The sequence below is a fragment of the Diuraphis noxia genome, unplaced genomic scaffold (assembly GCF_037042655.1).
Source record: "Diuraphis noxia isolate RWA-SAM2 unplaced genomic scaffold, SU_Dnox_SAM2 contig0003, whole genome shotgun sequence".
In the NCBI taxonomy this organism is placed as follows: domain Eukaryota; kingdom Metazoa; phylum Arthropoda; class Insecta; order Hemiptera; family Aphididae; genus Diuraphis; species Diuraphis noxia.
Window position 1 is genome coordinate 26,126,075 of NW_028301713.1, and position 26,643 is coordinate 26,152,717.

At 30.1% G+C, this 26,643-nt stretch overlaps 2 protein-coding genes and 1 pseudogene across 2 annotated transcripts; 2 read left to right on the forward strand and 1 right to left on the reverse strand.

Moving 5' to 3' along the window:
- Positions 1-243: 243 nt before the first annotated feature.
- On the forward strand, positions 244-22,659 carry LOC149057148 (uncharacterized; annotated as a pseudogene).
- LOC149057149 (uncharacterized) lies at positions 7,344-9,185 on the forward strand. The gene is made up of 4 exons (XM_089224366.1): positions 7,344-8,484; positions 8,546-8,677; positions 8,750-8,845; positions 8,907-9,185. The coding sequence occupies exons 1-4, from the start codon at positions 7,777-7,779 to the stop codon at positions 9,150-9,152; spliced, it is 1,182 nt and encodes a 393-aa protein (XP_089080492.1). The 5' UTR covers positions 7,344-7,776; the 3' UTR covers positions 9,153-9,185.
- Positions 18,556-20,397, reverse strand: LOC149057150 (uncharacterized). The gene is made up of 4 exons (XM_089224367.1): positions 19,257-20,397; positions 19,064-19,195; positions 18,896-18,991; positions 18,556-18,834 (listed from the first exon to the last, which is right to left on the reverse strand). The coding sequence occupies exons 1-4, from the start codon at positions 19,962-19,964 to the stop codon at positions 18,589-18,591; spliced, it is 1,182 nt and encodes a 393-aa protein (XP_089080493.1). The 5' UTR covers positions 19,965-20,397; the 3' UTR covers positions 18,556-18,588.
- Positions 22,660-26,643: the final 3,984 nt, after the last annotated feature.

A 26,643-nucleotide genomic window follows, 5' to 3' on the forward strand; every position in this document is an offset into this window, starting at 1 on the left:
ACTTGCACCGTTGATATGATTATCATAGGCGCACATAGGGGGGTGCTTGGGAGTGCTTAGCACTCCCAGGTTTAAAATTAGCACCGCATAAACTATTTAAAATATTTATTACATAGTCATATCTTTTGAAATATTATTATATAAATCTGTTTATGTATATTTTGAAAATATCAACAGTTAGTTTATCAGCAGAAATGATGGTTTTAATGAATAGTCTACCAGCCAGCTTTATATAATGAAGGCATGAAAAAATCAATGTTTCCAAATGTCTGTAAGCTATTGGGAAAAACAATTCCAATTTCATCGTCAACGTGTGAACGCTCCTTCTCAGCTATGCGTAGATTGAAAAACTGGTTACGCACCAATATGGGCCAAGAAACATAGAAAGATTTACCAAGCTATCTACATTTAGCATTGAGAGTGATCTTACCAATAAAATAGAGGGGGAAATTATATTGCAAACATTTGCAATATCAAACAGAAAATTAAATCTAGTCTAACATTAATAATTAATGATTACATGTTATTATAACTTGTAATATAACTACAAAATATTTATTTTTATTTTTAATAAAATTTATAATTATTACAATGCAATTATTATAGTATTATGGTGGTGTAGTGGGGGGCTTCGCTCCCCACGGGTCTGTGCACTATAAATTATTTCAGCACCCCCTAAATTCACACCCTATGTGCGCCTATGGATCATTTGAACCGACGACGACCGATCGGTTACCGACAAACATCGCATTCGTCGAATGTCTAGCGCGAACATCAAACGCAACATTAAAAGGGTACTCTTATATCATGGCTTTTTCGCGTTGTCGCATCAACACCACAATAAACATGATAGGTATTATTTAGTTTGTATATATTAAGACCATATCACATAGACGTGCTACAGAAATAATTGGTATTGTTAGTAAGGCTATAAATTATATATTGAAAATTATTATATTATTAATATTATTATAACATAATTTCTTTAAGTATTATAATATTAACTCTACTATTATCGTATTATATTTGTATGTTATGATTTTATGATACTTCAGTTATTCAACAAACCCTTTATCTTGCATATTTTTATAATCTATCTATCAGATTATTAATAATGTGGAAGATCCATCATATATATATTTACTCCAAATAATCCTGAGTAGGTACATATATTTCACTTACAAAATATTAATTCTTTCAATCAGCTAATAGATTATTCCTTTTTCAAATTCAAAGCTATTATTTAAATATGTGTGTATTTGTGTATTATTTTTTTTTTACAGAAAATATGGTACCCAAACCATTTTGCTTCCTTTACATTATTTTACCTATTTGAGTTTTTTGTTTATTGCGGTTATTTAACTTATTGCAATTGCAGAACACCGTTTTTATATCTTAAGTTTTGTCATCATTTCGTGTTTCACGAGTCGCAATAGTATAACGTATTTAAAGGTATTTACTACTTTAATATATTATTTATACCTATCTATAATACGTTACAATTGTATGCAATTTGTGTATGGACACATTGGACACGTTTCATCTATAAGACATGCTTATAAAATATTATAATACCTATACTTGCAGTTATACTATCTATTTTATATGTTAGGTAGCTATGTAGGCATAATTATAACATTATAATATTATTATTAATATATGTACTAGTATGGAACCTAACCTGTTAGGTACATACAAATACCCATTCTGTATAAAACATTTATTTACACACGTTTTACATGATACCTATACCTTATTGTATAACTAAAGCGGAAAAAATAAAATACTTGTTTACATAGGTACTATATACTTCATTTTACATATAAACCTATCAAAATATATATTTTAATTAATCCAACTTGTAATAATATTTTCAATTTTGTATAAATATAGATAGGTATACCTAACTAGGTACATTTACATTTTTTGTATATTAAAATGGTCATCATATTCATATTCATATATTATACAATATAATAATACAATAATCCTGAGCTTATTATTATATAATTATAATCTTTTAGTGTTCAAAAATAAATAAAACTTATTGTTAATTTATTTTAATTATGTGCAAAACATATATATATATATATATAATGGAATATCAATATTTTAATTCCAAAAGTAAAAAACTACACAAATATGTATAATAAGAGGTCTATTTTAAGAAAGTTTAACTACACTATAAACGTGATGTTATATAACAAAAAAAATTTTTTTTAGAAAAAATATGTATCATTTAAAGTAGACGCTTCCGCTTTAATAAATCCTGCAGTGTAAACAGTTTTTGATCTTTGTATGACAAGAGCAATTATTTGGTGAATGATTTAGTTTCCACGGCAAAACAAAAAAGTATTTTAAAGCTCAAGAAATTTACAAAGTGTTATAGGGTAATATTAATGTTGCCTATAAGTTATAATACCAATATCTAATATACTGAATATTAGGATATACAATATTAATATGTAGCAGGGACTAAAATTTTGTGTAGTTCGAAATGCCAAGTGTGTAATAATATATAGTGCTTGCTGATATTCCTGAGCTGAAAAATAAACTTAAGTCTTGTATTTCAGTTTCTTTACGAGTAGATGGTTCTGTTGATCGCTTTAAAATAGATAATATCCACGTATCGCTGAAAATAATAACAAGGAAACTCTGATTTACTTTTTTTAGGATTTGAAGATCCCAGAAACTAGAGGTGCTTTAGGTTACTATAATTTAATAAAAAAGTCAATTGAACATTATTTACCTCGGGATCAAATACTTTCAGTAATATCTGCTGTCGTCACAGATGGTGCTTACATTAATGTAGGAGAAAAAAATGGTTTATGGGCATTGTTAAAAAATTATAGGCTTCTCAATAATATGCCTTTAATGAAAGTTTGGTGCGCAGTACAACGCAGAGCATTAGCTTGGGAAGAACTTACAGCACATTTTGTGGAAGTAAATAAGAATATTGAATCATGTACATCAATTGCAACATACTTCCATCAGTCTGGTCTTCGTACTAAAGAATTTAGTAAATAAAGAATTATTTTCATTTAATTTTTTTAAATAAGTTAAAATTGACACTTTATTTGTCATTAATTGACGAATTATAAGTTTCATAAAGATAATAGATTAAAAATATTAAATTTATTATTATTATTATTATTATTATTTAGTTTTTAATGGCACAATTGGTATATATTTTTTGTTCACCTTTTTCATACCAACCCAATAAATTAATTTATACCTTTTTAATGTATTTCTTTTAACGCCACAATAGATTTTTATACAAAATACACTTAGTGTCGTGTATTCAGCATGATTGACAAACACCGTAGGAACCGTCAAGTTTAAAATGTCATTTGGGAGAAACTCCAAATCAATTTTCTATCATAATATAGTTGAGTTAATTTGCTTGAGTAAAACTGTTTGTAATATGATACATAATTAATTATAGGATTGATTACAAAATAATTGTGTTATTCAGAAGGGTGAATTTTTTTATGATCAATTAGGTACATATAAAATAAATCAATCATTATAGGTGCTATTTTAAATAATCCAAGTATCAATATTATTTCAAACGATATTTATTTGCTAACAAGTTTTATTCCGTTCTAACTGTGGGATCTGACTATAATGACTATATCTTAAAGCAGCTAATTTTATAAAAATATCCTGTTGATTATTGTTTTCATCTTCGTTATCGTTTCAGGCATCCAAGACAATCCATTCAAGGTACTTTTATAATTAAAATTATATTATTTCATTGATACTCACAATACGCAAACATCATAATTCTTGTTGGGTATCTTTTCACTTTTGGTCTTATATCATAAATCTAATGTCAAAGCAAAGTAGTTTTTGTTCAAAAACGAAATAATTTAAATTGAATTTGTCTTCGCGTTCTTAATGCAGAAAACTGCAGTAACAAAGCAGCAACCTATTAACAGTTTTTGTAACTTCCATGAATACGGTATTTTCATTGGTTAGGTTAGGTATTATATTGATATTATCGATTTATCTTTTTCGATTACATTTTACAAATCATAGAATATGTAACTATATTATAGTCAAATAAAACTATAAACTAATAACGTCAATGTTTATGAAATTACCTGGTATTATTATGTCCATAAATTAATATCATAATATTATAACTTGCATGTTAATATATTGTGCATATCTTAACACATATAATTATTATTTTATGTTATCTTTCAATATTTATATAAAATTTTTGTACATGTTGAAATAGTAATTCAAAAACATTTTTCGAATGCCAAATTAAAAGCTGTTTGCAACACAATAATATGTTGTGAGAGTTTTTATTGTAGTTCTATGTTGTATAATTTATATTTTGGGATAAACTTGATAAACTAAGTCGTAATATATTATACTTTGCTTATAACATTTTTAGTGCATACAATCTTATTCAAATATGTTTAAATCAAACCTCGTAATAATGAAATATAATAAATTATCTGCAAAAAAATGTGTTTACATTAAGACAATTTTTCATCTACAATCCATTTGAATGGAATTTAAATTCAGTTATAATTGAGTATTTTTTGCTAATAGAAGCCACAATTTTAATTTGATTTAGCAGCATTAACTCGTATATTAAATGGTATGCTGAAACCAGTTTTCACGTATCGCCCAAAGAGTACACTATCTTCATTAGACACAGGGTCTATTTATTTCCGTTTAAATCACTACATGGTTTTCTGGCATTGTTGTTTAGCCCCTAGAATACGGTCAAATTTAAGTTCATCTGAAACCGCACAAAATCGGGTTTTATTTTTGATGGATTCTTTTAAAAATGCAAATATAAATTTGAGTTTTTATTCGCGATCCAAAAAACTAAAAAGATTCACTTTTTAATACTTAAGATTTGAAGAATTTTTGAAAAATATATATTATTGTGAAATTATGACAAAAATATATCATGATATTTACAATAAAATAATAAAAGTATATACATGACAATATTGGGGCTTAGTAAAGCGTCGATTTGTGCCGAACAGACTTAAATAAGTGAGTAAACAATAAACAATAAAGAAAATAAAATATAAATAACAATAGACAATCGGAGGCGCTTGGATATTAGTCGGGTAGCTACCGGACTCTATTTGTACAATTAGGTATAATTTATGCACAGTATATTATAACAAAATATCGGGTATGGGAGCCGGCCGTCGTCGGTACAAACTTAACTAAGCGGTACCCCGACGATGAACCTGGTTCGGGTCGGACAGCTTAATTAAGCGCCGGGATTGGTGATGTGTTGGCCCAAAAAACGGCCGTTTTATTGAACTAACGCCAGAAACCGCTGAACGTTCGATGATTTGAGAACTGCGGCGGTATCCGTGGGTCAGCGTCGTCATTGTTGATCGGCTCCCGGACGATGTTTGAAGCCGTGGAGCGGCGTATCGTCGTCGGAGTATAGGTGTCACGGGGTCTCGTACGTCGTCGGCACTCGGAAATCGGACGATGCTTGAAGCCGTGGAGCGGCGTTGTCGTCGGGCAACGTTCTGTGTCGTGGTCCGGGTCCTCTTCCGCCAGAATTCTTGTTTTGAATTTGGCTTGTAGACGGTTTGAAGGTTTGAAATGGACTGACTAGATTGTCGAAAGCATCCGGTATTTATACCCTTTTCGACAATCTAGTCCATTGCTCATTGGTCAGCGTTTATTCGTTCTGCCAGATCAAAACCACACCGTTGCTTTACCGTTTCCTTTAATAGGTGTGGTTTTTACCTGTCAGAACGTATTGTTTTGTTCAATCATCTTTGTTGGTCTTGAGAAAGATCTTTTAAGTTGTTTTCGTTAGTTTATTCCGTAACATCCTTAGAAAAAGTAACATCCTATACATGGGGCCCTGTTACGGGAGGTTCACGAATTTCATACCAAACGCCTACTACACTCGTTCAATTTAACAGACAATGAACAAAATATGGATTCAGAATATATATATATATATATATATTTTCTTTATAAAATATTATACATTACACGTTCAAGAATAATATAATTCACTGACCTGTTATGACATCGAGAATCAGTAGAAGATGATATAAAGTGACATTAACTCGTATATTAAATGTTATGCTGAAACCAGTTTTCATGTATCGGCCAATGAGTACACTATCTTCATTAGACCCTGTTACATTCATTCCGTTTATAAAACTGCATTGTTGCCTGGAATTGTTGTTTTGAAACTAAAATAGGTCGAATTTAAGTTCATGCAAAACCGCACAAAATCGGCTTTTATTTTTGGTGTATTATTTTATAAGTGTAAATGTAAATTTTAGTTTTTATTCACGATCTAATTAGGTTCACTTTTTAATGGTTAATATTTGAAGAATTTTTGAAAAAATATATACTTGTGAAATTATAACAAAAATATATTATGATATCTACGATATACGGTCGTCTAAGGTATACATGATATATCTTAACGTTCAAACACATGAGATCCTATTACATGATGCTCACGAAAATCATAACTACAAGCCAACACGAGTATTTACGGCAAAAATATTATATTTTAAATGATTATGGTATCTATGGTGCTACGATGGCAACGTAAAAGGCCGCCGAGGTAATTCTCCTTAGAAAAAGTAACATCCTATATATGGGACCCTGTTACGGGAGGTTCACGAATTTCATAACCAAACGCCTACAGTAGTATGATTTGGTATGTTCAGAAGGCTGATCCTTGCTGATCCTTGTTGCCCCGCTGATCCTTGCTGATCCTTGCTGCCCCGCTGATCCTTGCTGATCCTTGCTGATCCTTGCTGATCCTTACTGCCCCGCTGATCCTTGCTGATCCTTGCTGATCCTTGCTGCCCCGCTGATCCTTGCTGATCCTTGCTGCCCCGCTGATCCTTGCTGATCCTTGCTGCCCCGCTGATCCCCGCATCCGCATCTCTGCATCCCCGCATCCGCTCATCCTAGTCTTTACTCATCCTCGTCCTCGCCGCCGCCCGATCACGCACGTACGCGACGTATATTTACCCCACCCCACCTCATACACCACCTGAACCCGTCTACTCATCACGCGACTGATATATATTTTGTGTATTAACCCCCACCTCCCCACCACCATCCGATCCGTTATGTGAGCAACATATATTATTTAATATTATTATCAATATTATCAGTTATCAATTACACATTTTTCCTGTAGATTCTTAGATATTATATTTAACAACAACAAATTAAAATACCTATTAGTGAAAATGTATAAGTCGCGAGTAAACTCTCGTCCTTTAGATACTATACTTAACAACAAAAACAATTTTTAAAAACATATATTAGTGAATAACATAATAATTACCAATCTGTTTATAACATTATATATCTTATTATTATAAGCAAATGTCACTAGTACTAAAAAATATCTTAATCGCTTATACGATGGACTCATAGATATACGCGACAACAACAACAAATTAATATATATTAGTGAATATCACATTAATAACCAATATATACTAAAAAATACCTTAATCACTTACACGTTAGACTCTTAGATAGCTTAATATTATATCTCCTACCAATTAATGGACTCATCCACACCCGTCTTAGCTCTACAAGAGCCGCCATTCATTCAGTCTGTTCTCAGTCGTACACAATTGTAATTCTCCTCTCCGTGTTTTCACAGTCTTCATAATTCGTTCTGAACTTATAGTTTTTTTCAAGTCTTTAGTGTTTATTATTTTCCAAGTGTTTTATAAAATTTTAAGTGTTTATTATTTTATTATTTTTAAAATCATTTTTAAAAACATGGCTGGTTCAATCGCCGACAACGCTACCTTATACAACGAGAAGAAGGCTTTTACATATGTGCCACCATCACTTCCGGCTGAACTCATCGAGTCTACATGCTACACGTTGGACTTTACGGCTAGAAAATTTATAATTGTCGGTATCGATCCAACAGAACAACTTCAAATAGTTGTTATTTTATTAACATCGTCACGTTATGTGAAAATAAGTACAGATTTTCTAAGACGGATATTCTCGCTTATGGGTAACGTACTATCTTTTATATTAGACACGCCGCAAAAGTACAAGCGTACCACATTTCTCGAAACCGATGCTTATAAAATATCGAGTATGATGTATAACGGTTCAAACGTTCTGGTAATTGAATCCAAGACTGAAAACGGGTGTAGAGTTTTATTAAGTCGTTTAGATTTAATAAAACTCCAGGAATTAGAATGGTGTATTACTGCTAGTATTAATGAAAAAGCAGTGAAAATAAAACCCGTAATTATTAAGCAAATTAGTGATTATTGCGAGTATTTGAGGGAGAAATGCTTGCAATCGGATTCACCGCCCAACAATTTGAGGGAAATGGAAATTTTCATTCGGAACGTTGAAGTCAGACAGAGTAAGAAGACACCCAACCTCGGCCAAATTAAAATGTTTGCGACTACACAATTGGCTGAACTTTGTATGGCTCATCGGAACGAACAAAACTCAAAAGTGGTAATGTAAAAGTATATTATTTCATATATAAAATATTAAATTACACTTATTTTTATTTTAGGTATATGATAAGAATTTCAAATCGCTGTCAGCTATATCACCAAGTTGTTCCGAGGTAAACGCTATCTTCTCCAAGTATGACGATTCAAATGATGGATTTAATCAACTGGACGATGATGATAATTTAGTTAAGGTAATACATAAATGTAATATTATATACAATCAAATATATTTAAACAAGTTTTATTTTTTATTTTTATTTTAGTTACAGTACGGGTATTCACCAATATCACCAAACTATTCTCCAACCAACATTATATCAAGTAAACAAGAAGTTGCCACTACAACTATTCTAGCTAAGGTAATTTATATAATATTTTTCTTTAAATAAAAACAATATTGATATTATTAATTTTGTTTAGTCCATCGATGAGAACGATGGATATGATTCTGACAATTTGGCGCAGTACCCTCCGTGGCATCACAACCCAAATCTATACCTACGTCAACGAGCTTTAGTAGTTGATGAGAATGATGGTCCAACGTCGTTCTCGATTCAATCATCTCCACCATCGCCATCTTTTTTTGACAAGCCCTCAGATATATCAAGTAAACGGGGCGCTCAACACCTCACACCATCCCGTAACGTAAAGCGCAGATTATTATAATAAAATTAAATAATTTAGATATGTAGAATAAAAATAAACATGATATATAAAAAAGTATTTTTATTTATTAATATTAAGATTTACAATAAATATTTACAAGGTTCTTACTTCTCCATTAAATGGATTATAAGTTATAATTATTAATAATAAGGTTTACAATTCATATTTACAAGGTTCTTACTTCTCCATTAAATGGATTATAAGTTATAATTTGATCGTGTAATATTAAGCAATATGCAGAAGTTGAAGCTGGGAACGCTTCGTCTGCTTCTAGTTCAATCCTAAGGTCTACGGTTGACATTTTCACGTTGTCGTTCTGGCGGCTCATGTCAACAACAATAATTGGACATAGATTTTTGAAATCTGAACGGTTCAATAGAGGTGTTACTTCGTTATAACCATAGTAAGATTTCTGGAACTCGGCATATGCGCGATATAATGTAGCCATCTTATTCTTGGTGAAGTCGCATTGAAAATCTTCATAGGGAAATACTTCTGAGTTTAAATAGACCTTTACGTTTTTAATTTTACAATGGTCGAAAAATGACATTGCTTTATTCGAGCTATTTTTCCTGTCGTTTTGAAATCCGATTATAACATATCGAGGCTTTTCTAATTTGTTGGATGTCTTTACTTTCCACGAATGCGAAGTGTTTTGAGGTAAAAATGGATATTCACACAGTTCCCACGATCTAAACGTACATGTTAGAGGTTTCTGATTGTTGATTACTTTCAACAGTCGAATTTTTTCTCTATCACTCACTTTCACTATAGGCATTCTCCACAATATTTTTGTTATGTTTATTTTAACATCTTTTAGTTCAGGAGTGTCTACTATCTCATTATTTTTAAACTGTTTAACAGCATTAATATCGATCGAAGCTCTATTCAATATAAGTTGTTGGTTACAATTTATTAAAATACGTTTATAATCTTCGCAAAAACCAAACAAATCTTTAAGATTAATACATCCATTAAAATTTCCGTTATCGATAAAGTCTTTATTACCATTTTTAATTTCACTATCCCAGGCAGCATTATGATGCGATATAATATTTGTTTTATTATACGAGCAATATCCTTTTAATGTAGTCGAAATACCTGGGTTAACAAGTTTTTGAATTTGAGTACCATTTATTTCATATTTCATTTCAGAGAAAAGAAATGCCAGTCCATTGTTTATAAATCGAATTTCGTCAGTTATATCTATAGGTTTATTTATTGTTCCCTCAATGTAAATATAACTCTCACATGGTAAAGTATAAGACTCTGTGTTATGTAAAGCAATACGGACCTCATCATTATTAGAAAGAGCGGACGTCGAATAAGGTAAAAAAGAATGATATTCAATTTGAGTTATCTTACAATCATCGGTGTATCCAGCCGTGACATTTAAATACATATCATCCATATTAAATTGCGTTTAGCGAACGTAGAAAAGCCAAATTATCAGCAGTTAAACTATGTTTGACATACAATTTACGTTTAGAATATTTTTTTTTCTTTAGAGATGTTACCTTGTTAGTGTTATTAACACGACTAACATGTTTTATATTTGCATACGTATTTATATTATGAAATTGCAGCCCCATAATATTATCATGAGTCTTGAATTAATAACCGTATTGATACTGGCTCGCCTCGCAGATCGATCAACTCGTTGTTCTGATTTTTTAAAATTATACTTGCGTGCGTTATAGATGTAGAATTAAGAGGGTAAAATACCAAATGTGATGGTACCTCTATTATTTTATAGCCTGGAGGTACATTTGGATAAAACTCGTGTATTGTATGACACTGTTTACCGTTGACAAATGAACCCATAACTAGGTTTGAATCGATATATATACAGTTTGTTGTGGTAATATTGACTAACGAATCTGATTCGTGATTGACATTAGCAGCATATTTACGATTTTTAAACCCTAACAACTGCCCTATACTATTTGCCATGGAAAAATCGATAGTTTCGCTACAAAACATTGTACATTTTAATGTATTATTATCTGCTCTCAACTCGAATAAAGTATCAGTGTTATGTAATACACGTTTTATTGCCGTCTCAATTTCCATCAATTCATAAGAGCCAGTAGGTATTGTATAGCTATCGCTATTATTATTATTATTATTATTATTATTATTATTATTATATATGAAACCAATTTTATTACACTTTTCGTTTACATTAGGAATAGAATTATTCGTTTGAAAACCCAACAGTCCGATTTTTGCATTTTTACTAACTTCTATAGGTGGGAAAAAGTCACATGATAATTCGCTTGAGTTCCCCGTTAAAGTTATAGTGTACATGATAAAAATTTTAAACACAAGTGTCCACAGTTTGTTGTATTATATTTCTGTTGTTTCTCGTAATTATATTCGATACTACAACCGTTGAAATATTTCAGTAATTCTAGCGGAGGGGTTTAGTTTCCGTAGCTATCAAAATATTTAACATGATTTCCGATTTTCTTATACGCTACCCAATGAGTACCTGTACCTTTGTCGATGTCTAAATTAACTATAGCCGACTCTTTATATTTTGGTCGTAAAGGCAACCTGTCTCTAGAAAATACTCCAATGAAATGAGGAATTTTCAACATGTCGACATATTTTATAATCTCATAATCGTACAACGCTCTATCGGGTAACGTGGAAATTAGTTTTTTGATATAGATTTCTTAACTGATCCGCCCTTGTATGGTGCTAGGTATAAACCTTTTCCTTTTACGATTTTATAAGAACCGCCCTTGTGAGGTGTTAGATATAAACCTTTACCTAAATGAATAGGAGTGCTTTTACCAGAATTTAATTCGTTCACTACTTTTACTATATTGCCGACACCTCCGGTAAGCGCGCCTAATGCTGATAAACCAGCAAAAATAGGTATTAAAGGTAAAACACCACCCTTTTTTGGTATTGGTATAATTCTTGGAGTTTTAGTCTTCTTATTTATAGATTTTTTAAATTTTTTTGCAGATGACAGACATGTTCTTACTAATTTAGTTATATTATTTTCATTCATTTTATTTTTGATCGAATTTTTAGCAGCCGAAACAATTTGTTTAAATCCGCAACCAGCACCCATCTTACGTTTGACTTTCATGGCTGTAGTAACCAACCAAGACGCCGCTTTTTCCTTAATACCTGTGTTTTTAGATTTAAACACCTCCCACGCCTGATTTTCCAATATTTCGTCCGCTCTATGTCTATCGGCGAGAGAATTACTTTCTTCGTATGCTATATCGTGAGCTCTGGCCAACTCATCAAGACTGTTTATCCCACGTTCTCCACGTGCTAATCTTTCTTTTAATTTGGTTCCAGGGCCAGCAAATCTATAACAAATATATATGTATATATATATATGATTTAGATCAGATTTTAATAATAATAATAATAATAATATATCATATTGACTTACCTATAGCCTGGTAAATGTAATTCCACGGGTAAATGATTAATAACAGAGTTAATAAGACCAGAGCCCTTATTGTTGTTCCGCTTACGAACGTGAGACATCGTGTGACGCTTTCACTGACAATACATCTATATTTATAGCTAAAAGTTAAAAAATGCGATTTATCGAACAAGAGAAAAAAATTCGAATTTATAACATTGATACCCCTGATACAATTCAGCTTAGACATGGTATGCTTTTTCCAAATACAAATAGATCGTTAGTGCTTGGGAGCTCGGGATGTGAAAAAACAAATTTGATATATTTTTTACTCGTTGACGAAAACGGGTTACGTTTTGAGAATGTTTATATATACTCTAAAACGCTGGAACAACCAAAATATAAATTACTAAAACGTATAATTGACAGTATTGATGGTATTAACATGTATACATTTTTTGAGAATGATAAAGTGATTCCACCCGAGCAAGTCTTACCAAATTCTATTTTTATCTTGGACGATGTTATAGGCGAACAACAAAACGTAATAAGGGAATACTTTTCTCGAGGTCGTCACAATAAAATAGATATATTTTATCTGGCTCAGAGTTATTCAAAAGTACCTAAACAGTTGATACGTGATAATGCTAATTTATTAGTATTATTCAAACAAGATGAAACCAATTTCAAACATATTTACAACGAACACTGTTCAGGTGATATGTCATATATACAATTTAAACATTTTTGTGTGACGTGCTGGAATCGTGACAGATTCGCATTTGTTGTTGTTTGTAAAGATAGCGAACGTGATAACGGACGTTATAGATTTGGATTTGATACATATGTGGTTATATAAGGCGGTATACAATAATAAATATTATCATTTAAAACTTAATCATGACGGAAGCAACTACTGTATTAGATGAAGTCGTTAAAGCTAAGGAAAGTATAAAACGTAAATATATAGCATTAAAAACCGGTTCATATAATGTTCAGCAATTAATGTCTGAGACATTAAAACCTATTATTGAACCTTTAAGTAAAATATCAAATAAGCCTCAACTCATACCGAATAAAGAAAATATTAATTCCAAAAACTCAATTGACTATCAGCAAGAAATTGAAAATTGGTTTCAGTCTACAGACTTGGATAAAACCTACGGTCCAAAAAAACTTCCAAGCGGTATTATTATTTTGGGTGGAAAAGAAGTAAAATTCCTTGAAAACACTATACTTATTGATGGTGTTGTTTACCCATCAACCTCGGGACTTATTCAGTTATTATTTTTGAAAAATCCATTAATTTATACTGATAACGATTTAGAGGCATATAAATCTATATTGATTCAAACATCGGCACATTTATCATCAGATGGTAAAAAAATAAAAAAGACTGGCTCTAAATATTCATCGGTTATTAATAAATTATTTACCTCGTCTGGTGGTGGATTATCAATGAAATTACAAAAAAATAACTTAGTGTATTGGGATAATCCAAATGAGTTAGTCGATCGATTACGTCTACTTCTCGCGTCCAAAGCAGCTGGTAATACAGGTGTTTCAAACGAAATAATATCGATTTTCGAAGAATTACGTGAAGCCGGTCTTATAAAACGAATACCAAATGTCTAAACGGGAAATCGCTATCGAACTTCACAAGCCAGCAAGGAAAAATTTTAGTAGACGTAGAGTTAACGTTTATGGAAAAAATGATTTGTGGCAAGCTGACTTGGTTGAAATGATTCCATATTCAAAGAAAAATAAAGGTTACAAATACATTCTAACAGTTATTGACTGTTTTACAAAATTTGCGTGGGCTCTACCTCTGAAATCAAAAACTGGTAGAGAAGTCACTAGTGCGATGTCAAAAATATTACTTGATCGTTCACCAAAACTTTTACAACTCGATAATGGAAAAGAATTTTATAACACCACTTTTAACGCATTGATGACTAAGTATAACATACACAAATATTCTACATTCAGCGTTATGAAAGCATGTATTGTAGAACGATTTAATCGTACATTAAAAGAAAAAATGTTTAGAGAGTTTACGGCGCGTGGCTCACACGAATGGATTTCAATTTTACCGTTGCTGCTTAACGAATACAATAATTCACGACATAGAACTATAGGAATGACGCCAATACAAGCAGATTTCGACCCCGCCTCAGTGGTAATAAAACAATGTAAAATTAATAATGAAAAAATTAAATTCAAAGTCGGTGATAACGTTCGTATCAGTACACAAAAAGGCGTGTTTACAAAAGGTTATCTGCCAAACTGGTCTACGGAAATATTCGAGATTATAAAAATAAATAAAACATTACCCGTTACTTATCAATTGCAAGATTATATAGGTAAACCTATATCAGGTTGTTTTTACTCTGATGAAATATGCAAGACCAATTTTCCAAACGAATATTTAATCGAAAAAATGATTCGTAAGAAGGGCGATAAAATGTTTGTAAAATGGTTAGGATTCGATAATACACATAATAGTTGGATAAATACACGTGATGTCAAAAAATAGTGCCAGTAGTTTTATAACTATGAACGTGTTTGGTAGTTCTCAGGCTAGTGATACTAAGAAAACTATTTCCGATATTCAATCAAGTAACAAAACAATCCTAAATGATGTGAAACTTCATCAGAAAGAAATTGATACTTTGAAAAGTAATATTGTTGATCTAAATTTAAAAATACATTCGATGGAAAATAATATACAAACAAGTAATAAGTCTTTATTAAATTGCGAAAATCGTATGTCAGAGCTATTTAACAACTATGCTGCCACCAGCACAGCGATAGGTATCTTCGGAGGAGACTTGAGTCAATTAAAATCTGAAATAAATCGAATAACTGGGATATTTGATGAAAATTCACTACCGAATCATGGGGCATATATTTCAGATTTAAATTCACGTTTGGAGATCATCGAAAGAAAAAATATTAATAAAACTTAATAATATACAATATATAATACAATTATAATAAACAATTAGTTGGTTTTAAATATATGAGATATTGGAATATAATGTCAGTCATGCTGTATACATCAACGTGTTTGGTAGTCCACAGACCTTGTTATAAATACTACAAGTCATTTTTATATATATCTATAATTATGTCGTCGGCTATCGCAGACATGCAATGCGTTCTTGGAGCAGGCAATAAATATTTTATTAAAGAATTATCTATAATCGACACGGAAACATGGGCAACTCAACACTGGATTTTTAAAAATTCAAAAACTATGCAGGACAATAAGAGTCGAAAAACTAACAAGTGGTTGGAACGTAACTATCACAAACTATCTATAGAATATGGTGATATTGAATATGAAGAACTAAGTAGAATATTGAATTCATTAAAGTTCACATGCATTTATGTCAAAGGTGAACAGAAAAAACAACTGCTCACAGAATTTATACCTCATGTCACACTCATCAACATCGAAGACCTTGGATGTCCACGTTTAGATCAAATATGTAATGAAGAAACTTTACCTTGTTGTATTTTTCATATGGAATTTAATCCTAAACAATGTACATTTTATAAAGTATTTGCTATAAGGAAATGGTATATAAATAATTCTTAAAGATTTTTGTATACATTTTATTTAATAAACATAATAATATTTTAACATTGTTTTTAATTTATTTATTTATATGTTAACATATGTTAGCATTTACATGATTTTTTAATTATACTAATATTGGCTTCCATCTATACCTGAAACAGAGAAACATGATTAATTTATACATGAAAAAACTTAAATATCTACCAATTATACATTATAAACATGAAAAAACTTAAATATCTACCAATTATACATTATAAACATGAAAAAACTTAAATATCTAACAATTATACATTATAAACATGAAAAACTAAAATTATAATAATAATAATAATAATAATAGCGATAGCTATACAATACCTACTGGCTCTTATGAATTGATGGAAATTGAGACGGCAATAAAACGTGTATTACATAACACTGATACTTTATTCGAGTTGAGAGCAGATAATAATACATTAAAATGTACAATGTTTTGTAGCGAAACTATCGATTTTTCCATGGCAAATAGTATAGGGCAGTTGTTAGGGTTTAAAAATCGTAAATATGCTGCTAATGTCAATCACGAATCAGATTCGTTAGTCAATATTACCACAACAAACTGTATATATATCGATTCAAACCTAGTTATGGGTTCATTTGTCAACGGTAAACAGTGTCATACAATACACGAGTTTTATCCAAATGTACCTCCAGGCTATAAAATAATAGAGGTACCATCACATTTGGTATTTTACCCTCTTAATTCTACATCTATAACGCACGCAAGTATAATTTTAAAAAATCAGAACAACGAGTTGATCGATCTGCGAGGCGAGCCAGTATCAATACGGTTATTAATTCAAGACTCATGATAATATTATGGGGCTGCAATTTCATAATATAAATACGTATGCAAATATAAAACATGTTAGTCGTGTTAATAACACTAACAAGGTAACATCTCTAAAGAAAAAAAAATATTCTAAACGTAAATTGTATGTCAAACATAGTTTAACTGCTGATAATTTGGTTTTTCTACGTTCGCTAAACGCAATTTAATATGGATGATATGTATTTAAATGTCACGGCTGGATACACCGATGATTGTAAGATAACTCAAATTGAATATCATTCTTTTTTACCTTATTCGACGTCCGCTCTTTCTAATAATGATGAGGTCCGTATTACTTTACATAACACAGAGTCTTATACTTTACCATGTGAGAGTTATATTTACATTGAGGGAACAATAAATAAACCTATAGATATAACTGACGAAATTCGATTTATAAACAATGGACTGGCATTTCTTTTCTCTGAAATGAAATATGAAATAAATGGTACTCAAATTCAAAAACTTGTTAACCCAGGTATTTCGACTACATTAAAAGGATATTGCTCGTATAATAAAACAAATATTATATCGCATCATAATGCTGCCTGGGATAGTGAAATTAAAAATGGTAATAAAGACTTTATCGATAACGGAAATTTTAATGGATGTATTAATCTTAAAGATTTGTTTGGTTTTTGCGAAGATTATAAACGTATTTTAATAAATTGTAACCAACAACTTATATTGAATAGAGCTTCGATCGATATTAATGCTGTTAAACAGTTTAAAAATAATGAGATAGTAGACACTCCTAAACTAAAAGATGTTAAAATAAACATAACAAAAATATTGTGGAGAATGCCTATAGTGAAAGTGAGTGATAGAGAAAAAATTCGACTGTTGAAAGTAATCAACAATCAGAAACCTCTAACATGTACGTTTAGATCGTGGGAACTGTGTGAATATCCATTTTTACCTCAAAACACTTCGCATTCGTGGAAAGTAAAGATATCCAACAAATTAGAAAAGCCTCGATATGTTATAATCGGATTTCAAAACGACAGGAAAAATAGCTCGAATAAAGCAATGTCATTTTTCGACCATTGTAAAATTAAAAACGTAAAGGTCTATTTAAACTCAGAAGTATTTCCCTATGAAGATTTTCAATGCGACTTCACCAAGAATAAGATGGCTACATTATATCGCGCATATGCCGAGTTCCAGAAATCTTACTATGGTTATAACGAAGTAACACCTCTATTGAACCGTTCAGATTTCAAAAATCTATGTCCAATTATTGTTGTTGACATGAGCCGCCAGAACGACAACGTGAAAATGTCAACCGTAGACCTTAGGATTGAACTAGAAGCAGACGAAGCGTTCCCAGCTTCAACTTCTGCATATTGCTTAATATTACACGATCAAATTATAACTTATAATCCATTTAATGGAGAAGTAAGAACCTTGTAAATATGAATTGTAAACCTTATTATTAATAATTATAACTTATAATCCATTTAATGGAGAAGTAAGAACCTTGTAAATATTTATTGTAAATCTTAATATTAATAAATAAAAATACTTTTTTATATATCATGTTTATTTTTATTCTACATATCTAAATTATTTAATTTTATTATAATAATCTGCGCTTTACGTTACGGGATGGTGTGAGGTGTTGAGCGCCCCGTTTACTTGATATATCTGAGGGCTTGTCAAAAAAAGATGGCGATGGTGGAGATGATTGAATCGAGAACGACGTTGGACCATCATTCTCATCAACTACTAAAGCTCGTTGACGTAGGTATAGATTTGGGTTGTGATGCCACGGAGGGTACTGCGCCAAATTGTCAGAATCATATCCATCGTTCTCATCGATGGACTAAACAAAATTAATAATATCAATATTGTTTTTATTTAAAGAAAAATATTATATAAATTACCTTAGCTAGAATAGTTGTAGTGGCAACTTCTTGTTTACTTGATATAATGTTGGTTGGAGAATAGTTTGGTGATATTGGTGAATACCCGTACTGTAACTAAAATAAAAATAAAAAATAAAACTTGTTTAAATATATTTGATTGTATATAATATTACATTTATGTATTACCTTAACTAAATTATCATCATCGTCCAGTTGATTAAATCCATCATTTGAATCGTCATACTTGGAGAAGATAGCGTTTACCTCGGAACAACTTGGTGATATAGCTGACAGCGATTTGAAATTCTTATCATATACCTAAAATAAAAATAAGTGTAATTTAATATTTTATATATGAAATAATATACTTTTACATTACCACTTTTGAGTTTTGTTCGTTCCGATGAGCCATACAAAGTTCAGCCAATTGTGTAGTCGCAAACATTTTAATTTGGCCGAGGTTGGGTGTCTTCTTACTCTGTCTGACTTCAACGTTCCGAATGAAAATTTCCATTTCCCTCAAATTGTTGGGCGGTGAATCCGATTGCAAGCATTTCTCCCTCAAATACTCGCAATAATCACTAATTTGCTTAATAATTACGGGTTTTATTTTCACTGCTTTTTCATTAATACTAGCAGTAATACACCATTCTAATTCCTGGAGTTTTATTAAATCTAAACGACTTAATAAAACTCTACACCCGTTTTCAGTCTTGGATTCAATTACCAGAACGTTTGAACCGTTATACATCATACTCGATATTTTATAAGCATCGGTTTCGAGAAATGTGGTACGCTTGTACTTTTGCGGCGTGTCTAATATAAAAGATAGTACGTTACCCATAAGCGAGAATATCCGTCTTAGAAAATCTGTACTTATTTTCACATAACGTGACGATGTTAATAAAATAACAACTATTTGAAGTTGTTCTGTTGGATCGATACCGACAATTATAAATTTTCTAGCCGTAAAGTCCAACGTGTAGCATGTAGACTCGATGAGTTCAGCCGGAAGTGATGGTGGCACATATGTAAAAGCCTTCTTCTCGTTGTATAAGGTAGCGTTGTCGGCGATTGAACCAGCCATGTTTTTAAAAATGATTTTAAAAATAATAAAATAATAAACACTTAAAATTTTATAAAACACTTGGAAAATAATAAACACTAAAGACTTGAAAAAAACTATAAGTTCAGAACGAATTATGAAGACTGTGAAAACACGGAGAGGAGAATTACAATTGTGTACGACTGAGAACAGACTGAATGAATGGCGGCTCTTGTAGAGCTAAGACGGGTGTGGATGAGTCCATTAATTGGTAGGAGATATAATATTAAGCTATCTAAGAGTCTAACGTGTAAGTGATTAAGGTATTTTTTAGTATATATTGGTTATTAATGTGATATTCACTAATATATATTAATTTGTTGTTGTTGTCGCGTATATCTATGAGTCCATCGTATAAGCGATTAAGATATTTTTTAGTACTAGTGACATTTGCTTATAATAATAAGATATATAATGTTATAAACAGATTGGTAATTATTATGTTATTCACTAATATATGTTTTTAAAAATTGTTTTTGTTGTTAAGTATAGTATCTAAAGGACGAGAGTTTACTCGCGACTTATACATTTTCACTAATAGGTATTTTAATTTGTTGTTGTTAAATATAATATCTAAGAATCTACAGGAAAAATGTGTAATTGATAACTGATAATATTGATAATAATATTAAATAATATATGTTGCTCACATAACGGATCGGATGGTGGTGGGGAGGTGGGGGTTAATACACAAAATATATATCAGTCGCGTGATGAGTAGACGGGTTCAGGTGGAGGGGTAAATATACAAAATATGTATCGGTCACGTGATGAGTAGACGGGTTCAGGTGGTGTATGAGGTGGGGTGGGGTAAATATACGTCGCGTACGTGCGTGATCGGGCGGCGGCGAGGACGAGGATGAGTAAAGACTAGGATGAGCGGATGCGGGGATGCAGAGATGCGGATGCGGGGATCAGCGGGGCAGCAAGGATCAGCGGGGCAGCAAGGATCAGCAAGGATCAGCGGGGCAGCAAGGATCAGCAAGGATCAGCAAGGATCAGCGGGGCAGCAAGGATCAGCAAGGATCAGCGGGGCAGCAAGGATCAGCCTTCTGAACATACCAAATCATACTACTGCCTACTACACTCGTTCAATTGAACAGACAATGAACAATATATGGATTCAGAATATATGATATTATTCTTTTGTAAAATATTATACATTACACGTTCAAGAATATTTTTTGATTAATCTATTATGACATTGAGAAGGAGTGTAAGATGAGATATAGTGGCTTTAACTCGTATATTAAATTAAATGCTGAAACCAGTTTATGTAACGGCCAAAGAGTACTGTTTCTTCATTAGACCCTGTTACATTCATTTCCGTTTAAATCACTACATGGTTACCTGGCATTGTTGTATTGCACTTAGAATACTCATACTAATGATCGTATTTAATTTCGACCAAAACCAACTTTTATTTTTGGTGTATTCTTTTTTTTTTTTAAATAGGTATAAAAAATAAGATTTATTTCTTCTCTATAATTTTAACAAAATACGTTGAGGACAAAAATAATTTAAAATTTTTTTCACAATTTTTTTCATTTTTTTAGATAACTTTCTTTTTTTCTATTTTGATTTTCAAACTTTATTCAAATGAATATTCTTTGACAAATATAAGTCTTAACCACTTTTTGCATTGCTTCATTTTGGTAATGTAATCGTCTAAATAATCGTCTTGATGATATATTTTTGGATTGGAAAACGGTATAAATAGGCATGGATTATATTTTACACCTATATATATAAAAATATATATTTTATATTAACTTTATCTTGTCGTTGAGTGGTACAGCGAATACTGTAAAATAGACTGGCATATAATTTACTATAATAATATTGATAGTGTATTGGTACTTTTATTAAACTTACGGATATAATATTGATTATTCATAAATTCGTGAAATAAAACAACAATTTGACGAATAAATAGAAGTGTGAAACGTAAAACCATAAAAAATAAATAAAGAATACCGAACGGAAAACTAAAAACGCAACGACCATTTGATTTTGGTATATTGCCTACGTTAACTACGAATTTAGTAACTAAAGAATTAAAAAAAATTGCAGATGATAACGAAATGTCTTTGTTACATATTTACCAAAGTATTTTGAAGTCCATTGGACTGAATTTACCTATGAATTATTTTACGGAATTATATAAAGCGGGTACATTTTAGTATGTTATTTTAATAGGAAAAAAGAAGAAGGCATAGTCAAAGAAAAATCGGTAGCAGCTGGGTTCTTAACATTTTTGACTGATTTTTAATAAATAAAAACTCTTATGTTTTCTAACAGATCTGGGTTATATTTATGGAAGATTTCAGAAACAAATTAAATCAAATGAGACCTTAATTTTTGATGTGGAAGACAAAATAGATGGTGTTATAAAAATTATTAGTCAAATGAAAGAATCGTACCTTGGTGGAGGTTGGGAAGATATTATTATTAGCACTACAAATGTGTCATATATTTCTAACAATGAAAAAGACACAACAACATATATATGCTTAAAGGGTTCCAGCTGTTCGACTATATTTCAAATTCTAAATTAAAAATTATCTATTTTAAACTTAATATGCCTATATTGAGGGAATTAAACCCTCATAATGCAGTACTAGAATGGCTTAAGTATACCTTAATAATAAGGTGTACTTTAATACCACTGATATAATAATCAGTTAGGTTAAATAAATCATAGAAAACCAAAAAATAATATTTCGTTTATTGCACTTTTCAGGTTCATATTTATGCAACCAAACAAAAATGGTTGAGGGGAGTTTTTTCAGAAGCATAATTTGATATGTTAAATATAATTAATACAGAAATAAGTACAACTGAATGATTATATTATTTTTAATACCTACTTATAAGTTTATGGTGAATATTGGAACATATTTTTGTGCATTTTGAGTTAAATTTTGACCCTTTTGGTTTGCATGTTTACCACTTTTTTCGTGCAAATAATTTAGGTCACTTATTGTTAATGATAGTAATTTATGGCATTAAAATTAAATGAAACGTAATACAATTCACAAAAATACAAAACAATGTATTAAATGGAAAATATGGTAATTCTAATATAGGTATATTATAATAATAATAATAATCAATAAAGGCAATTTATCACATTATTTGAAATAAAAAAAGAATAGGTATAAAAAATAAGATTTTTTTCTTCTCTATAATTTTAACAAAATACATTGAGGACAAAAATAATTTAAAATTTATTTCATTTTTTTCAGTGGCACCCACATGTTATACCTGAAGTGGCTTAAGCCACACTTATTTTTGGGGTGGGTGCCTGGTAGCATTTGGAAGTTGGACTTGGAACACTTTAATCTTTCGATTTAATAATTTATAATATTAATACATAATATTATAAATTTTAATTAGTATAAGATGTTACTAATTACTAATAACTAATTGTTGATTTATAATATATTTAGAATAATGAAATGAATATAGATACAACAAGTGAACAAGATATAATAAATTAATAACACATTAAATACATATTATATATACATCTAGATCTAGTGATAATTTATTTTTAGACATTAGACAACGGCTGACCAACTATTTTCCCTCATTCTACTCATTAACCATGATGATTTTGGCTGGGTGGTGAACGTCGAATGTCGACTATCGATAATTATATAGATAACAAAACAGTACCTATTGAATGTTATTTTTAAAAACGTATTGGGATTTTGGTATAATTATATTATCATAATATTATTTACAATCAGTCAACCAGACGTCCAGCCGTCCAGCGGGACTACCATAGACAAGTATATACACCAGAGTGCAGACTAATATGTAATGTGTATTGTTTTATTGTAATATTGAATATTGTCCATAGTCCTGAGACCACATTATGTTTACTAGTTTACTACTACTTAGTACTTAACGCTATTTTTTATAGAGCTTATTTTAGTAAATGTGTGCCGTGTCTATGTGGCTTTTACAATAAATGCGTTTAATAGTTTAACGTATTAAAATGTGTAGTTGAAAAACAAAAAATTTGAATTTTCTGTGTTATTTAAAACAGTGAGTGGTGATCGGTAAGTAAAAGTTATTATTCATTAATATCCAAATGTATTAATCAAAGTTTCAAATATTAAATATTAATGGCTTATGGATTTCGTATATTTTAAAGTAAATTTGCGAACAATGAAAAATTGCGAAATTTGTGGACGTGAAAGAGGAGACATGAATCCTACAAATTGGAACAGACATGTGAAAAGCTGTAGGTTAAAAACTAGTGTAGCACCTAAACCAAAAAGAAATTTAAACAATACTTCAATAAAAGAATTCTTCAACAAGAAAATAAAATTAGAAAGAATTGGTAAGCTTAAATTCATTATGATGTTCATAATATATTATATTTACTATTTAGGTATCATTAATTCATTAAAATATCAATATGTATGTTCTACAAAATTTACTCTAATTTTAAGACACATGCTAAACTTTAAATGGTTTCACCTACATCATTACAATTTTTATATATTTATTTTATTTTAGGTATAGGTGTATTTTACGCTATTTTCTCTTATCACATTCAAGTGTGTTATTTTTATTTTTAAATAGCCCTAAAATTCATACTTTACTTACAAGTATGGCTGAGATTTCAATGCCTTAAAAAAATATCGAAAATGCCCCTAAAAAATGCAAAACTAATATTAAATTAAATATAAGAAGCTTAAAAAATTAAATTAAATTAACATATTACAAGAATATTTTTGTTTTAATGGTATTTTATGCAAAAAGTATTAGCAATAGTATTAGTATATTAATATAAATTTAAAATACAATTTACGAGAACTGGTAAAATTATCATATAATTAAATTGAGATACATTTTTGTACTTTAAATTTGAATATTTTCATTTAGGAGCTACAAATAGTAATGGCAATACTGAAAACGAAGAAAATAATCAAGCTTGTCCTTCTGTTCTGAATAGAATTGATGATCAATATGAACAATCTATGTCAATTTGTAAGATTTTCATATAGTTAAATTGCGATACATTTTTGTAATTTAAATTTTAATATTTTCATTTAGGTGCTACAAGTAATAATGACCATACCGTAAATGTAGAAAATAATGAAACTTGTTCTTCTATTCTGAATAGAATTCATGATCAATATGAACAATCTATGTCAACTGGTAAGATTTACTTACTTTATAGTAATTCGGAGAGTATCATTAATTAATTAAAATATCAATATGTTCTACAAAATTTACTCTAATTTAAATATTTGAAGACACCATGCTAAACTTTAAACGGTTTCACGTACATCAATTTTTCACCATTTCATCATTATTATTTTAAATAGCCCTAAATATCATACTTTACTTACAAGTAGGGCTGAGATTTCAATGCCTTAAAAAATATCAAAAATGCCCCTAAAAAATGCAAAACTAATATTAAATTAAATATGAGAAATTGAGAAGCTTAAAAAATTAAATTAAATTAATATATTACAAGAATATTTTTGTTTTAATAGTATTTTATGCAACAAGTATTAGCAATAGTATTAGTATATTAATATAAATTTAAAATACAATTTACGAGAACTGGTAAAATTATCATATAATTATATGTATTTATTCTTTATTCATATTAGTATATTTATATTTAATTATTTTACATGTATTAATACACACAACTGACATAATTTGTATCAGGTATTGTTAAAATTATTAATTATAATAAATAGTTTTTAATTTATACCTATATTAATATGCTATAACCATCATACAAATATTCAGTTGCTTGCTTGTTAATTTAGAACATACTTTTTTTTTGATTTCAGAAAATATTATTTTTCAAGAAACGTTATGTATTTCAACTTCAACACAATCTAATATGATATATGAAAATGATCCAGCTAAATTTCATACATTTACCAATGTTACACCAGAGTTTACTGACATGTTGGTACGAAAAGGGCCTTGTCAACCTACAAATAATATTTTTAAGTTTCCAACAAATGAGGAACACAGAAGTTTTCAAGAGTCGTGGTTTACAAAAAAATTAAATGATGGGACTTTGGTTAATAGAGATTGGTTATCATATTCTATTTCTACAGACAATATGTTTTGTTTTCATTGTCAGATGTATGGTAAAACAAAAAGAGACAACTGGATCATTAATGGTGTAAGTAAATGGAAAAATGCATTACATAAAATTTTAGTTCATGAAACGTCGACAAATCATATAGATGCGTCTTTGAAATTTAAATTGAGAAATCAAGTGTTACCCATTCTTCCATCACTGACTGAAAAAAGAAAATTTGAAGTCCTCTGTAATCGTGGAATTGTAAAAGAACTCATTGACATCACTTTTCGTGGTCATCGTGAAAAATGGTCAGATTCATTGCGTGGAAATTTCAAAGATTTAGTAGAACTTGTTTCAAACTATTCCCCTACAATGGCACCATATATTTCAAATTTAAAAAATAAAAATAATAAACCTCAGTGGTCTTTCATATCATGGCGGATACAAAATGAACTCATAGAATGTATATCAGATGATATTGTCGGAATCATATCTAAAAGTATAAAGGATTCTCCTTTCTTTAGTGTTTCACTTGATACAACATTTGATGTATCTCGAAAAGAACAATTGTCGTTTATTGTTCGTTAC